General features: G+C 32.8%; 1 protein-coding gene across 8 annotated transcripts in view; it reads left to right on the top strand.

The window, feature by feature from the left end:
* ADGRG6 (adhesion G protein-coupled receptor G6) overlaps positions 1-18445 on the top strand; it is a 141829-nt gene that overhangs the window by 5989 nt on the left and 117395 nt on the right. For 4 of the 8 annotated variants that reach the window (XM_057302600.2, XM_057302601.2, XM_003827717.7 and 1 more), the window contains exon 2: positions 1652-1752. In XM_057302600.2, coding sequence (XP_057158583.1) covers positions 1652-1752 — 101 coding nt within the window. Of the gene's footprint in view, positions 1-1467; positions 1753-18445 lie in introns of those variants that run through there. The other 4 variants (XM_034962965.3, XM_034962967.3, XM_034962969.3 and 1 more) reach the window with 1 other exon arrangement.

The following is an 18445-nucleotide window of genomic DNA, read 5'->3' on the forward strand; positions in this document are numbered from 1 at the left end:
CTTCTAGTTTGGTGAATACTAAAACATGGCTTGAGTTTCAGATACTACTTTACATTTCTTTATTCATAGCAAACATGAATAACCAATTTCATTTCTGGCCCAGGCGATCCCAGAAGTGACCACAAAGTCAATTGATTGGTGTTGGCATATGGGATTAATCTTGTTTACTGTTGCTTGAGTCTTTTCCTTTGATTTCACTGTGGACAGAATAACACCACTTAAATGAGAATGCCTGGAATGATAGTAATAATAATAATAGCTAATATTTATTGAGTACTTGCTGAGTGTCAGGAACTGTTCTTGAAAGGCATCGTCTTATGTAATCATCTCAGCAACACTGTGGACTAGGTTCATTGCTGTTCCTTATTTTACAGGTAAGAAATAGGAGGCACAAGGCGATCAAGCAATTTCCCAAGGTTTGCAGCATAGTTCATAAGTAGCAAACCAGATCTGTCTCACTCTAAGCTTGTTCTCTTGGCTATGAGATGGAGATGGTCTCTTAAAGTTTAAAAATGCAGTCTTGAGGCAAGTGCAGGAGTCCTTTGATGTCTAATTTTGCTCATTTGAGTATTTCTCTTTCTGCTTTTCTGTTTAGTATTACACATTTTACTCAGGTAAGCAAACTTCAGGCTTTAGGGTAGATATTACTGTAACCCTAAACTATCTTATTAGTTGCTCCTTGCTAAAATGAGTCTCAGTTACTACTTATAGGCAAAGTAACTCTCTCTCAGGGGATTTTCAGGTTTCTTGGAGATTTCTGACTGTTGCTTACTTACCTTCCTGCCTCACAACTCTTCTGCTCACCAGTCCACTTATGGTCCTTTTTGATGACTGATTTTTGTAATTTCTTCCTTCTTTGCTGGTTTGCCTTTTTTTTTTGATGGTGCTGATTCAATGAACTGTATTATACCATTGTTTTGAGACTATAATATGAATGTTCCTTTCTAAATCATTATTAAATATAATTTTCAGAATTAAATGAGTAAGTCGTGCAGAAGGATTGTTGAGTTTTCAAAGCACCACCTCTCCATCTAATGTCATTTACTACTTTCTATAATACCTGGTGTTCAATAGCCATTTAAAAACTTGATAGCTATTTTATATATAAAGACTTCACCTTTTTTGGAATGTTAATGCTTCAATGAATCACTTTAGGGGATAGAACAGAGTTTGGGCATTTGGTTTTATGTTAAATATTTCCATTCGTAAAGCAGCAGACATTAAGGAAAACATTTCCTTACAGTCTAAATTTCTGGGAGATTATAAGGAAGGTTGATAGAAACATCCTTCTTCTACCCAGATGAACATGAGTCTGGTGAGGCTGAAGCTAACATTGCTTTATTTTTTAATAAATAATTTTTTTGAATTGTCTGACTACCCATTTTCATGCAGAAATCACCTATTATATATATTTTGATAAGGAAACTGCTACCATGTGGCAAATAAAATGCATGGATTTATTTTCTTTTGCTAATTAGCTTGAAGGAAGTGATCAAGTCGTCGTCATCTTTTAAGTTCCTCCTCTATTTGGAAGCAAGGATGAAAAAGGTTTATTTTCCAGTCCCTACTGGAAACCTATAGTTTTTACTTTATTTGTCATAATGCTTTACTGAATGTTGAATGTCCTAATTGCCATCTTCTTTCTTTGCAGGATGTTTCGCTCAGATCGAATGTGGAGCTGCCATTGGAAATGGAAGCCCAGTCCTCTCCTGTTCTTATTTGCTTTATATATCATGTGTGTTCCTCACTCAGGTAAGACTCTTCCTCTTTCACACCTGGAATTTAATCATGATGACATTGTCTGCAGCGTAAGCATGCTACTTATTTATGTTGCCTTACTTTTACTTACTGCCTTTTTTTTTTTCCTGTTTCTATCCTTATAGGGCAGTTTTTTTCTGTTTATGATTTGTCTGTCCTCTTTGAATTTTGTGTGAATACTGTTTCTTTGATCATTGTTTTATTTTCTAATGAGTTTATTTCTTTAATCTTTGTTGTCTTTTATTTATTTACTTAGCCCATATTGAGTGATGAGATAACTACATAAATCGCATTTAAAAAGTGGTAGCTGTTTCTTCTACTGTTGAATAAATATACAGTACTTCTCTTTTCAAGTTTTCATGTAGTTATTTATGGAAAGTACAGACTTTGCTAGTTTCATTCATCCTCATTTTATTAGCATGTTGCAATATGAATTAGGAATTGAAAATTAAGTTTTTAGACTATGCAGTTTAATTTACTTGATATGAAAGTTAATTTTAATTACAGCATTTTTGGAATTAAAGTATCTACTTTTTCTAGTTACATTTTTTTGAACTTTGAAATAAGATCTTGGTGGCTGTTGAAAAAATTAAATTTTCTGTAAACAGCAAATTATATGAATAAGCCAATTAGAGGCTGAGGAATGTGAATGATATTTAAAAGTAAACTGTTCATTTTCTGGTTTTGTCACTGAACTGAGCAAATTTATTTAAGTCCATTCTATTTTATTCTTTGTTTTCTCCTGGTGTATGTATTAGGCTTATTATGTTTTCCTTTAGAATAAAGCTAAAATGTCAATTAAGAAAATCGTAATTCTTGAAGTCATGTATTTATTACTTGGAATTTAATAAAGATTTATTAATTTCATATTTATAATATATATTATCATAAAGAATACATTTTAAACATCATGGAAATAGATTATCTGCTAAAATTGCTTATTCACGCATCAAGAAATTAAACTTGTATTGAGATGTGAAAACTTTTTTTTCCAAGCCTCCAAGTGTTTTAAGAGTTTCAGTGGAAAATCCCTGGCACTTATTTAATGGCTTCAAAACAGAACAGATCTTTCAGTGAATTTTGTGTGTGTATTTGTTAGAATTTTATTGTAAAGCTATTTTCCTTATTACTGTCATTATTAGAGGAAACACACTTGTAAACAGATTGGAAAATTAAAGATAGGTTTTATGATGTACAGTGATGAACTACTTTCAAAAGTGACTCTCTAAGAATCAATTACATGATATGAGATAAATTATGAGATTAACATTATTAGTTGAAGTCTGTTTACTTTCATTTTTGTTAGGTCATGTATTTATATATTTTTAAGGCTTCTTGAGACCACGGCACCTCCAATTTGGACTTTTAGATGTCAACATTTTAATTAATATATGCACATTCTTGAATTTTAATCATTTGAATAAATGAAGCACATGTTTTTAGGCTAAAGAAAAGGAATCAACTTGTCTGGGACCAGGCTGAGGGAAGAGAATCACCTGGGGTACAAAATTTAAGGAGGCACTCATTCTCAAGGCCACCAGAATCAAAGTACTTACACTTGTTAAGTTACTCTCACAAGATTTTCTTATTTTTTGTTATTTCCTGCATTATTAAACTTTTTGTGTATCAGATAAGGTCTTGTGACAGATAGTTTTCTGTTTCACTTTTGAGGCCAGAACATTTTGTATTAATACCTACATCACTCTAATAATGACTCATTTAAAATGCCACCACCTCACAGGTAAATATCTGAATTCACAAACACTCTTTAGAGGGTATTATAGGTATTTTAATATAAAATTTTTGCCTTATAAGATGACTCAGCATGGGGTTCCTTATAATGAACTCCCAAGCCATTTAAAATAATGCATATTACAACTTTGGATATATATGATATTTAAAATCTTTTTTTGCATAAATCAAAGTGTAATACTGCTATGTTTTTGAAGACTAGTGCTTAACTGATGTTATATCCCTGTTTACACTTTTGTTGACTAATTTTTGCTTCTCTGGGTAACACCTAGATGATCTCAAGTGGCTTTAAATGGTATCTTGATGCCAGTGTCCACTAAATCTGTATTGTCCATCCTGGCTCCTAGAGCCATCTCTTGAGTTGCTGATCCTCATCTACCCTTGGATTTATCATAGGCCTTAAACTTTAAATGTGCAAACAGGACTCCTAGTTCCTATCTCCTATCCTCAAATCTACTTCTCTTTTAACCTTTAAAATTCCTCCTTCTATCCTCCTATTCTCTCCCACTCTCACTATTTTGTAGACACATTGGCCTTTCTATTCCTTGTCTATGCCTTCCTAGTCTCCTCTTCTCCCTCACCTGGTTCTTTTTGACACTCAGATCTCAGTTTAATTATTACCACCTCACGTAATCCTTCCCTATCCCTCAATTCAAAGGAGCTCCACTGGATCATATCATATTCTTAGTGATAATCTGCATAGATTTTGGTTTTTGTCTTGTTTGTTAATGTTTTGTTAATTTGACTGTGATAGCTAGGTTAGGAGATTGGCAGATCTCTTTTGGTTGTTACGATTGACACTTAATTCAGATGATTAAAATTAGAATCTTATGCGTTGATTCCAATAACATCCATAGTTTAATTCTTATAATAGAATTGCAGTATTAAGTTTGCTAGTAGGTAAGTTAACATTTATATTTCATGGGACACTTATAAAAGAAATATGTGAGTTTTGTGACCTTCTGGATTTTCAAAAGTAGTGTGGAAAAATAACTCACTGTGTCTTGACAAGTGATGATTATAACCTTTAATAAGAACTACAATAAAATAACAATTTAGAATATTTACACTCGTGCCATAGAAGTATGCCTTAAAACAATAAAATGTGATTTATTTTTACCCACTATCTTGAAACCATTTAGAAAAGTTGACAACATCCAATACAATCAAAATTGTTAGGAAAAGAGCGTGCACTGACACGTTGACTCTTTTGGGAGAGTAATTAGGTAACACATAAAAAAATCAAGAATGTGTACATTGGTGTATCACTCTCACATGTAGGCATATACCCTATAAAATAAAAAAACATAAATATGTAGAGAAATCTGTATCACTGTGTTAACTAGCATTGCAATAGCAAACTGGAAGAGACATTGTTCACTGAAAGGGGGATGGTTACATGCATTATTTTACATTCCTTCTGTGGAATACTGTGCAGTGCCTCAAAACAATGTGGTCAAACTGCCTATTTGCTTGGAAAGCTATTCATGATAATAATATTAAATTAAAAAGCAAATTATAATCAGGCACTGTGGCTCACACCTGTAATCCTAGCACTTATATAAGACTTTGTAAACATGTTAACAAAACATGGAATGATACTCATCAGGCTTCTAAAATGGGTTGTCTCAGAGGCACAGTTTGGAGAAACAGGAGGGATGACGATGGAACTTCATACACCTCTGAATTTTTTTGCCTTCTTACAATGATCAGGTATTACTTTACTAATCTGAAAAAAAGCTGATGAATTTCTTTTTTTTAAAAAAAGCCACATAAAAATGACCAGAGAGGCGTAGAAGTGTATGAATATTTAAATTTTGTTAGTTACTTAACTGTTACTCTGGCTCTTTCTTCACTTAATAGGAATCTCTAAAAGGAGTTTCAGATAATAACTTCTTTTTTGTGGCCTAACACTCCATGACTCTGAAGATGAATGATGATATCTCAAGCAGACAGAGGGTTATGGATTCAAGTAGAGTGTGAAACAGCCAAGAGCCAATACATTTCTAAGCAACCAGGAGCTTGTTTCCACACAGATCGTCTTAGTCATGAGCAGTGCAGGAGGAGCCTCCCTTCTCTCCTGAAAATCAGTGATATCAGCAGATCGTTTCAAAGCACAGTGTTACTCTGATATCTATGAGACATCAACAGCTACAAGGGGAAATGTTTCTGAAAGTAAAATCTGGCCTGAATTGTCTACTTTCTAGCCCAGGGCACAGCATAGTTCTGGAAGGCAGGTGATTGTGTAAAAAGAATCTTGTGCTTTTTTTGTTTATTTATGTGTTAATTTTTCTTATCATAAAATGAACAGTTATTTAGTAGTATGTGTTAATTTTTCTTATGATCATAACATCAACAATTATTATTTAGTATCAATTACATTGCAATCTATATTTAAGAATTAAATCAAAGTTTGGTCAGAGGACTTTCAAATGTCTAAAAAAATCCTTTTATGAATGTGCACTTTTAAAAAAAAATTCAGTATTATGTATTGAAAATTACTAAGTGTGTCTTAAAGGTCAAAAATAAGGCTCTAATTGTACAGACCATTTTGCATATAATGATAAATGTGTGTATGTGTGTTTCACTCAGAATCAAAGTGCTCCAAATTACTGTCTGAAGCTTTCAGCTAAAAGGCTGTTTTTCTGTTTCAGACCTCAGATTAGCGTCAGTGTGAGTGAATAAAGTCTAGAAAGTTTTATACAGATACTTCCTTGAGGCAACTTTCTAGATAATTTTCTTCATACACCTTTGGATGGCCTGAATTCGATGTTGTTCAATATGAAATCGTACATTGAGGGGTCATAAAGCCAATTACATAAACGTAGAATGGGAATGACCTGCCTTGTCACCACAGTGACAATCTCAAGTGACCCGCAGTGTGATGGGACCACTAATCAAACTGACACCACTTAAATGATACTAGGAAGAGGGAGATGTCAGGAGTCCTACTTTTTATTGGTGAGATCACGCTTGTCTCCAGGCATGACTGTCATAATGTGGAGAGGGTTGGTAAACAGAGAATATTTAGACGAGGCACACCAGCATACTGATGAGTCTCAAGCGATCTGAGGAATTTTTGGAGCAGTCCCTGTCAATACTGGGTGAGTGAAACCTCTTTAGAGGTGGGCTGCGACTGTGAACTCCCGTTGTGTCAGCCACAACGTTCTTGCTTTCGTGTATCAATTTGTTTGTTTTTTAAGTACAAATTTTGTTGCATTGTTGCATTAAAAATGGATGTAGAGAAATGGCACATTTACTTTAAAGTAATAAAGTCAGTAGGAATAAGATACTGGCCTTTAGATATCTGGAGAGTGGTCATCTGGAAGTGATAACAGACTTCTTCTAAGTATCTCAAAGAGCAGAACTAGGACAAGTGTGTTAATGCTGTAAGAACCAAATGACTCTCTTAGTAATTAATTGTCCAAAGACAAACCTAGCTGTCCTTCAAATTCCCCTATCACTAGTAATCGGGACATGAAGGAATCTCAGTATTGAGGAATTTGTACCAGAAACCTCAAAGACCTCCTTAGCCTACAGTCCAATCATGGAGTGTGTGTGTGTGTGTGTGTGTTATACAGTCTATTTTGTTTTGTGCACATAGTTTTAATTGTTTTACCTGTAAAGTTTCTTCTGTGTACTTCCAATTTTAGCGGGTACTTTTAATAATGAACTAGACCTAGAGGTTGGGCGGGTAACTTTCTTGGACAAGATAAACCTGGGGAGCTGTAGAGTTTAATGGGGACATACCAACTCTGAGACTTTCGCAGACACAAAATTGTCTAACACTTTTAAATTCTTTTTAATTCTTTAAGGAGTTTTCTTTTTATTTTCAGCAAGTAGAATATGTGCTCTTTGGCACTGTTCTTACTATTCTTTCTTCTTTGGCATTGTTTGTACTTGCAATATCATAGTATTCAGTAAGTAAAGAAGATGGAAAAAAAAAACAGAATGGAGAACCAAAGACAAACCCCAATATATTCCAGATGTAATGAGCAAATATACTTTATAGGGTGGGGTAGTATGGGGAGGAAGGTTTTGAGGTTAGATGAGAAAAGTGTATTAATCCCACAATGAGGATCAAGTCACATAAACATCCTTTCCCCTCCATTGAACTAACATGATTATACACCTGAAAAGAAAGCAAGGTTCCTTTGGGAGGCCGAGGCGGCGGGCGGATCACGAGGCCAGAAGTTCGAGACCAGCCTGGCCAACATGGTGAAACCCCGACTCTACTAAAAATACAAAAATTAGCCTGGTGTGGTGGTGCGCGCCTGTAATCCCAGCTACTCGGGAGGCTGAGGCAGGAGAATCACTTGAATCTGGGAGGTGGAGGTTGCAGTGAGCCGAGATCGTGCTGTTGCACTCTAGCCTGGGCAACTACATCTCAAATAAATAAAATAAATAAATAAATAAATAAATAAATAAATAAAGCAAGGTTCTTTGGCAGCACATGGATGGTAGCTGTCACCAGTTCAGGTTAACCTTAACCATCTCCTGTGAAAAAACTCTCAGAGAGGAATAAAGTATCCCAGTGGGGAATATGTGGCCACCATATTTCTATGGTTAAGACTAATTATCTTGATTTCTTAAAATCATTAAAAATATTTGTAATCGTTTGAATGAGATTTTTCTCAGGAAAATGGTTTGAATTATTAGGTCTTTCATGTCAACATATCTTGGTTTTTAGTCATTCCTAAACTAACTTCATCTTAAACTCGTGGTTTAGAAATGATATGCTTTATAAAAAAATTACATAATTTTCTGCAATAAATTATTATAAGTCAAAAAAGATCCCTTCCTCTACTACATTCTCCTCCAAGTTTGGTGCTGCTGGTTTAGATAAAAGAGAAAAAGTGTTTGTACTAGAGCTCAGAAGATGGATTGTGTCAACCATTTAAAAATCAGGATCTTTTTTCTAATAATGACAGAATTACACTAGTCACTCTTATTGGTTTGGGCAAAACTACAAGAATGAGAAAATGCTCATAATTTTTGCAAACAGAAGGACCTTTTTAGAAGATTCCTTACCTGGCCAAAACTTGGTTAAAGAGAATTATTGAAGTAAAATACAGATCTGGAGGAAAAAAATACTCTGGCAATATTAATCACTGTTTTTATACACACAGTTCCTTTCTTCTGTCCTTCATTTATTTGTTTTATGCCTTAAATATGTCCAGAAATATGACATTATGTACAATTGATACTGGCCCCTATGAGTGTAAAGAATAGTTTAGCTGTATCACTGGCCTTATTGAATAGAGTTTTAAGGCAGAGTTTCTGATCACAGTGATTTCAGTGGCTGCAGTAGCAGTGCTATGAGGAGGAAAAGCTAGACTTTTAGAGATAATTTACCTTAGTGTTTTTTTTTCTAAATTTTAGAGAAAATGAGCTCCAAGTATACACTGAGGTTGTGGAAATGTAGTCTGTCACCTTTTCCAGAATTCTCCTCATCAGATTGTGTACACCAGTTGTCTCCTGGTTGGCTCATCAGAGGTCAATATTAGTGTTTTATTTGAACTGCTAATCTCATCTCTCTTTAGAATGGTAACCTGAAAATCTATTACTTGTAGGCAGCTCAAGACCACAAACATTTTTGCTTCAATACTGCTGATAACCTAATGTTTCACCAAACAATAGGGTTTGTGGTTTTTCTCTCAGAGCTTTTGCTAAGTTGATACAGGACATTTTCCTTCCAGCTTGGTAAGCATCCTTGATGCTTTAGTTGGCGTTTGGTTAGGACTCTTATTACTTCTCATCATCTGACTGGCTTCTATGTCCCACACACATGAGTTAGAGATGTCTGCTTTTTTTATTGACCTTTCAGAAGAAAGTTCTCTTTGAATTTTAAGCCTTTTCTGATATTTAAGGTAGTGTCCATTTGCAAACATGATACTACTAATTGTGACACCATGGAAGACAGATTCAGTAAATGCGTAGCAAATGAGTTGAATTGCTTTCCAAGCTGTCTTGACAGAACTTGGATTTTCCTTAGCAGGGTGTGTCTAGCTTATCAAAGAGTTAGGTATCTTTAATCAGAGTCCCCTCATTTCCCCACCATTATTAAAATATGTTTAACATTTGTGAGAGCATTATAGTACTTAAATAAGTTACAGAGAACATAGAGTTAATGTTGCTGTTCTTAGACTCATTTAAACGCTAAAGGCTATGTCATTGTAATATTATAAATGAGCGGTGTGTGTGTATTTGGGTGTATACATATATATATATATAGGACTTTGAAATGAGCATCTTACTGCTCATTCAGTAAATATATATATTTATATTATATATAAATATATTTATATAATATATATTTTTATATTATATATATTTATATTCTATATATTTATATTATATATATTTATATATTGATTTATATTAATATATATTATATAATATATATTATATAATATATTATATAATATATATTATATAAATCAATATATATAAATATATATAAATATATAAATATAAATATATGATATATTTATATAAATATATATAAATATAAATATATGATATATTTATATAAATATATATAAATATAAATATATATTATATATATCATATATTTATATTATATATAATATATATTTATATAATATAGATTTATAGATTATATATTTATATAATATATTTTTATATATATTTATATTATATATATTGTATATTTATATTATGTATATTTATATATATTATATATATTTATATTATATATATTTATATTATATATTTATATTATATATATTTATATTATATATTTATATATATTATATATATTTATATTATATATTTATATATATTATATATATTTATATTATATATTTATATATAATATATATTTATATAATATATATTATGTATATTTATATATAATATATATTTATATTATATATATTATATATAATATATATTTATATTACATATTTATATATTATATATTTATATTATATATTATATATTAATATATATTATATTTATATTATATATATTTATATATATTATATATTTATATTATATATATTATATATTTATATATATTTTTATATATTATATATAATATAAATATATAATATATTTATATATTATATATTTATATATCAGGCTCATTTCAAAGTCCTAATTTTGCAAAGCTAAATCATTGCCTTTAATGTTAAGGAATTTTGGTGTTATTGGGGAGACTAACGTGAGAAAAAAATAATAGGATGCAGTGTGATGTGCGATTTAGTAGAATTATAGGCATGATGTCAAGAGATAACAGAAGAGATCTCAGAAAAATTCTCATGGATAGATAATGTTAAAACTGTGTCTTCTGATGACAACAGAAAGGGAGAAGATGGAGAATGGGTCTAGAAATGGAGAAGGGGGATCTGGGCAGAGAAAGGAGCAGGGACAAGGACAAATGCACAGATGCATTATAAATGGCTTTGTAGAAGCATGCATATTTCTCATTACTAGAATAAAGGGTCTCTGCAGAAGAAGGTAGGGAATGAGGCTAGATGGGGAAGTGGGAGACCAGACTGGAGGATGTTAAGTGAGGGCCGATGCTGACAAAGCTGAATGAGGACTTCCAGCCCAGCAGGGGAGATAGATATGTCCCCACTAGCCACAGTTCTGTAAGTAAGATTTGTGCAATTGCAGATGAAGATGAATGCTGAAGGGCACAGAGGTTGAGAGCTTCCCTAGGGTGGTAGGGCACTCAATGAAAAAATTGTTTTTTGTTTGTTGAATCTGCAGTTTTATGATTTTTCTCTGTCATACTGTTGTGCCTTAGAAATGGCAGCCTTAGTTTCCTCATTGGTGAACAGCCCTGACACACATATTGAAAACCTGGAGATAGTAATAGCACTTCAGGTGCCCTGGATGCCTTCTGCTTCTTACTCAAACGCATATTTAGTTGTGACTGAGGGTTGGTGAATCTAGATCAGAAATACCTTCTTTGTCTTTATAACTATCGCCTTTGAGGCTTTCATCTCCACTGGGTATATTGTAAGAGCTCCTAAGTAAAATCCCTGGGTCCAAAGTAAATCGGACAAAAATCTCCTTTTTTATAGGAAGTCTGGCTTAAGGGTGAAATTGTGTGACAGAATGAGATGACTAATGATTTAAAATTTAGTCTGTTGACATTCAAATTTTGAGAGCACATCTTTTTTACATGAAGTTTTTCATATTCTTCAAATTGTTCCTTTAGGTGCTTCTGACTTCTGAGCAACTAATATGACTTTTTTTGTTTCTCATTTAAATCAGATTTACCACCTGGTTTGCCTAGTACATTTCCCATTCCTGTTTATTCCTTTTGAATACATTTCAATTTTCCCATTATAACTTAAATTTTTCCATAAGACAGTTATTAGAATATTTACTTTAAAGCAGTTGTTTCAAGTGAAACAGAGAGAAAGACATCTTTATTCTCTGTCCACTATGTGTGCCTGACATTACTTTACCACAGCCTTTATCTTTATCATAATTATGTTTGAAAGTATCTTGAATTGGGAACTTTGGGCTAATTTAAGTTTAAAACTCCCATCTGTGGGAAGTAGAGATTTTTGTATAAAATATAAACATTTAGTGCTGTAAGTAACAACTTACGTTTTTGGTCAGAAAAAGATGTAGTTCATTAGGCTTTGTTAAAATAGGTTAAAAGTATATGTTAGCTTTTAGGGCAGAATACATAAACCAGTTTGTTCACGTGGAGGTAAAAAAAATTAGATTTGAAATCTAATAATAAAAATGAAAATATGTAATTTTGTTTTCCCCATATTTAAAGGAGAGCTTTTCATATTTTAAAAGTAAGACTACAGTCTTACTTTTTAAGACTCTATGCCTTAGAAGCATTAGTAGTACTTTACACATGGTACCTTAGAAGTATTTTAATTTTTAGTAATCTTAGAAATAAAAGCAGAAAATACATTGTGGGCTATTTCAGGCTAAAAATAAAGTATTATTTGAGATAAAAATGTGCCTTTGAGAAAATACATTAAAAACTTTAATCTATGTTGGATTTGATTTAAACTTGAACAGCACACACCAAGCATTAAAGCACTTTTGGATGCAACTAAACTAATAATGGGAGTGAAAATAATTGCTTTTGATATCAATAGCACTGCTAACTTGACTCTGAGTAACTTAGTAGCATGAATTAAAATGCTGACTCTGAAATGAAATTTTGCAACAATGTTCCTTTACAGTCAGAGATACCTTTTCCATATGTACTGAGGCTTTGTTCCTTGTGAGCTGTAGTAGGAAGATACAGTTAGTACACATAGTGAAAACTGCATGCCTGAACTTTTAGCTTGTGTTTCTATTAATAGCAAAATCAGGCAGAGGATGGTTAGCAGACGTTAAATTGGATGGTTGATTTCCATTTTTCTGGTTTCATAGCCCAGATATAACTTGATCAAAAATTAGCTTCGGTACTTGTATATTCAATGCATAAGTGTGGTACAGCTTTATTTGAAATACACCATTAAGTTGAAAAAGGATCCTGTGAATTAATTTCTTATTTTGTAGTCATCCCTTTCTGTAAATATATATTAGAGCAATAAGACATTTTCAAAGGCTGATAAATTCTATATCTATCATACTTTTTAAACCCTTTGACCAGTAGGTGCCTATGTGTAAAAACACATATAGATTCTCATCACAAAAATAGTTATAATAATTAAATATTAAAGACAAATATCCACCAAGAAAGAATTTGATAATTATGGAATATTTACATTATGAAAGGTATACATAACCATAACTTAATTTTTGAAATGTTTAGTGAAATGGGATAAAGATAAAAATGTAATTGAGAGAAGCAAGGCATAAAACTGAGTAGTGTTTTTTAAACAATTGTCTGAATTAAATTAAAAAAATGGCAAGATAGCAATCTGCATGCTTTTAAGATTCACATATTTCTTTTTTCATTACATCCTTATGTTTCCAAAAATAAGCATGCATACACACACACACACACACACGTATATACTATGATTTAATAATTATATTATTGGGTATTTATCCAAAAGAAATGAAAATATCCACAAAAAGACTTATATAAGAATTTTACACCACCATTATTTATAATAGCCACAAAGTGGAAAAGAAAAATCCAAATGTCTATCAACATGTAAATACATAAACAGATTTTGGTATATTCATAATATAGAATATTACTCAGCAAAAAAGGAATGAACTACCTATGTATGCAAAAATAAGAATAGGGATCTCTAAAACATGTTGAACAAAGAGAGGGACATAGAGTACGTACTCTATGATTTTGTTTATATGGAATTACGGAATAGGCACAGCTAAGCTATAATGATAAAAACCAGAACACTGGTGGCCTCTAGGGAGCAACGGACTGGAAGGAGATATGGTAAGATTCTCTGTGTTGATGGAAATGTTTCAAATTTTGATTTGAATATAATTACATAGAGGTATACATTTATCAAAACTCATTGAACAGCTTAGTTAAATCTGTGCATTTTTTTCTATGTAAATTATACCTCTATTAGAACAGTCTCATCCAGTTAAAATATACAAGTAATAGTTTTAGGACACAATTAACATAATTTCACTGCCCCCAAAACTATCAGGATTTTACTATCTATATCGAGAATTACGTGCTAGCTTTCTAAAACACAACTTCTTTATTTGTTAGAGTATTTTGGCTGGAAAATATTTCTTCCCAGCAGGAAAAGAATATTCAGTTTTACTGTATTTGTATTAGTTATGTTTATTCAGTATTCAGGGATATTTTCAGTAGTTAAGAATTTTGGGGGCCTGGGCACAGTGACTCATGTCAGTAATCCCAAAACTTTGAAAGGCTGAGGTGAGAGAATCAGTGGAGCCCAGTAGTCCTAGACCAGTCCAGGCAACATAGCAAGACCTCGTCTCCACAAATAATAAAAATATTAGCCACGCATGGTAGCACATGCCTGTGGTCCTAGTTTCTTGGGAGTCTGAGGTGGGAGAATTCCTTGAGCTGGGACAGTTGAGGCTGTGGTGAGCCATGATTGCACTACTGCACTCCAGCCTGGGTGACAGAATGAGACCCTATCTCAAAATAAAAAAAAAATTATTTGGGTCGGAGGAAGAGAACCCATTCTGCAAAGATATAAACTTCGCTTAGGTCAAGTGTAAGATTCCACCTCACCTTTCTTTAGCCTCTACATACATTCAAAAGTTTGGGTTATTCTACCTTTGCCTGAAGGCTCTTTTCCTTGAGAGCTTCTTTCCCCCATTTAATTAAAAACTACTGCAAAAACCAACATATCCTTTTTCATAATATATTGGATTTTGCTTTTTAACTAGGACCTTGTGCAAGACTTACTGATATTTTTGGCTTGTCACCATAATAAAAAGTAGAGATAAAACATGGGTGACTCAGGAAAGCTCACTTCATTTTTTATTGTATGCTTACTTGTCTGTTTACTTGTTTTAATGTAACAGAGTGGTTTATCATCTATTTACTATAAAGTGATTTGTCCTCATTTCACAAATGCCTGCTCTTGGTGAAAAACTCCACAAATCTTTATAAATTTCATTTCCCAGCAAATATAAAGCATGAACCAGAAAGTACATTTCAATCAAACACTTGAAAACACTGACCTAGAGGAGCTCAGCACCTGGTGAATGGCCTCTGAGAGTGTTATTTGTTCTGCCCTGGTTACTGACTTGAGAGGTTACATGAGTGAGTAGTGAGTTGAAAGCATCAGTCAAGACAGTCTCATTTCTGAAGAAGCACCTGCTATATCTGTACCCCTGTATAAATGTCACTTATTTTTTTTTTTTTTGCCTATGAAGACTGTAATGAGAATGGGGCTATTGATTGAAGCAAACTAATAGGACCCGTAATCATCAGCTGTTAATATTAAGGTCCCAGATGGCTTGCGGGTTATACAAAAACATCTCATGAAAGTGAGAATGTATCCTTATTGGATGGATAATTTGAAGAAGTACGATATATAATTCAGTAAATCCAAAGGGTGAAAAGTATGATTTTGAATTCCAGTACGCATTAAAAAAAGGTGAGGCTCAATCTTTACATCTTAAAATCTGATCTCATTCCTTAGTTTTATACATTTAAATTAAAGCTGATTTAGCGGATATTTTGCTATACAGGACCTGTGTTAACAGTTACACAGCCAAGTGCCACAAAACAACATTTAGGTCATTGACAGTCCACATATATGACAGTGGTCTCATAAGATTAGTCATGCATTGCTTAACGACAAAGGTATGTTCTAAGAAATGCATCATTAGGTGATTTCATCACTGTGCAAACATCATAGAGTGTATTTACACAAACCTAAATGGTATAGCCTCCTACGCAGATGGTATAGCCTATTGCTTCTAGGCTATAAACCTGTTTAACAGGTACTGAATACTGTAGGGAATTGTAACATAATGGTAAGTATTTGCGTATCTGAATGTGTCTGGGAAAGGTACAATAAAAATGCAGGATTATAATATTATGGGCCCACTATCATATATTTGGTCTGTCATTGACTGAAACGTTGTTATGGGGTGCATGGCTGTATAATGGAGCTGCCCTATACAGGTGTACCATATTTTATCTTTTATACCACTGTATTTTTATTGCTGGCTGATTATGAGAGCTTCTCATAGACCTCTAGCAATCTAAGCTCTTCTTCAACCTAAGCTGCTTTTTCCTGTCTTCAGTGTGTTAATACCATTACTTCTCTTCCCTCCAGACTTCTTTGAGATCTAATTCATTGCTAAATATGAGAGCATCTCTTGTCTGACTGTATTTTTTGAATGTCCTTTATTCTAATGCAGACCTTATTGCCTGTTGCCTCAGCTTCTGTAAAACAGAAAAATGGATTTTGTTGCCTTCTGTCTTCCTCTGCAATCTAGCAATAAAGCACTTTCCTATAAACATTTCTTTAAGTGTAATTTGCATAGGAAATTACACTTAAAGCTCTTAGGAGAGCTTTCAATTGCTGATGTCAGCATGGCCTTTATTGATTGGCATTGAAGTTCCCTCACTATGTATCCTCAACCAGTATTTTCTAAGCTATTTCCACTACTTCCTTACACATAATCTAAGAAATAAACAAGCTGAAAACATTTTTTCCTCTGGCATTCCACAAACTTCCCTACCTCCACACCATTTATTCAACCTAAAACTCCATTCTCCGTCATTGCTGCCTAATAAAGTGCTTTGCCATCTCATGATCTGTCTCAAATGCCTCTTCATGTAGGCAGCATTTAAAATAAGGATAGAAAGATAGGTAGTTTTTTGGTCTTAATTATCAGGTATGTGTGTAACCAGGTGACCACCTGTTGGATAGTATTTTAATGGTGGAAATGGAGCAGCAAAGTATTTTCTGAATCTCCAGTTTTCCTCCATCTGTCATTTGGAATTCTGTAACAATTCATACTTATTCTCTGTCTTGTTGCCATATTGTGTTTTATGATTATTAATATGTTTCTATTTTTCCCTTATTATTAGTGCCTACAGGTAGGGAGTATATCTTCTTTATTTTTGGATTCTGCCCAAAACTAAGAAAGTATAGGTACTGCAACAGGAATGAAGTAAAGCCCATTATTAGAAGGGAGACATTTGTAATTAAGGCAACGCATCCACTCTTCAGTTTGATGTGAAGGGCAGAGAAACTATGTTGTAAACAAATAGAATGAGGCACAACCATGCATTTTAGTTACATTGGGAGCATATTTACTTGGATTATTTAGAATGCTACAAATCCTCGTAGCTCATTCTGCATTTCCGTCATTTTGTCTCTTGCTGTATACCTAAAAAGTACATAGGATTTAAGAAAACCTTCCCAAGCAGTTGGTAACATAAGAACTTTGGACTTACAGACAATATGTCTAAAAGGCCATGAAGTTTACTTCTTCCTGTCTTTTCTTGACCCAACAATCCCTGTGGTAGTTTTGTGCTCCAGCATAGCCCTCCACTGTAATCACCTTCCTCCGGGTTCCCATAGGAGAGAAGTGCTAGAGCTTCCACCAAGCTCCACCTTCCTATTCTTTACATCTCCCACGAGGCTTGTAGCTTAGCAGAATCTTGGGCTGAGGCTCCACGGTATTAACTGGATTTAGGATTAATTTTGTTTTAGCTATGTTATGAGTTGGCCTGGGATTTTAACTGAATTTTATAATGTTATTTCCATGGGAAAAAGAATTCTAAAATCCAAACAACCAATTTGGAGCTTATTTTTTGCAATATAATGAATTGTATGTTTTGGATTTTTGACATTTTAAAGACCAAATATTTCTACATTTATTGTATCTGTGCCCTGTTCTTTAAAATCAAAATACCTGTAACCATAGCTGTATTCAATGAATTATTTAGAAACATGATATAGTTTCAAACTTTTACTAATTTATCTGATATGCTTCCATTTAAATGAATATTTGTAGATTTTTTTAAAAAAGGAGTTATCTTAGAATTAGTGGATTTATTATACTAAAATTAAATGTAGGTGTTTGATTTTTAAAAATAGTCTCTGCTGTAATCATCCAGGAAGATAATGTACTTTTGATTAATTACTAAGAGGATTACCTAAGAATATAATTCAGTAGCAAATGCTTCACACATGAAGATATTCATTTAAAACTATGTAAGGTAGAAAAAAAAACCCACCTAAAATCTCAGTAATACAGAATAATTTTATGAATTATGGCAAAATGACTATAATTATAATGTAGAAATACAGGTAGGTTTAGTATAATAAAATATTAATACTAAATACTATGTTTGCAAAATATGCATGCCTGTAAAAAACTAGTAGATAGTATGCAAATATTAACATAGTGATAAGAGAGTTAATAATAGTTTTATTTTTTTCCAAATATGTCTTCAAAATAATTCTACTTGACTTTAAACACGTTGTTTCTGGAACAATTCATGTACACGGATTTAAAGTGGGATACATCAAAACAAATTCAAAACTTT

This window comes from Pan paniscus, chromosome 5 (genome assembly GCF_029289425.2).
Source record: "Pan paniscus chromosome 5, NHGRI_mPanPan1-v2.0_pri, whole genome shotgun sequence".
NCBI lineage: Eukaryota > Metazoa > Chordata > Mammalia > Primates > Hominidae > Pan > Pan paniscus.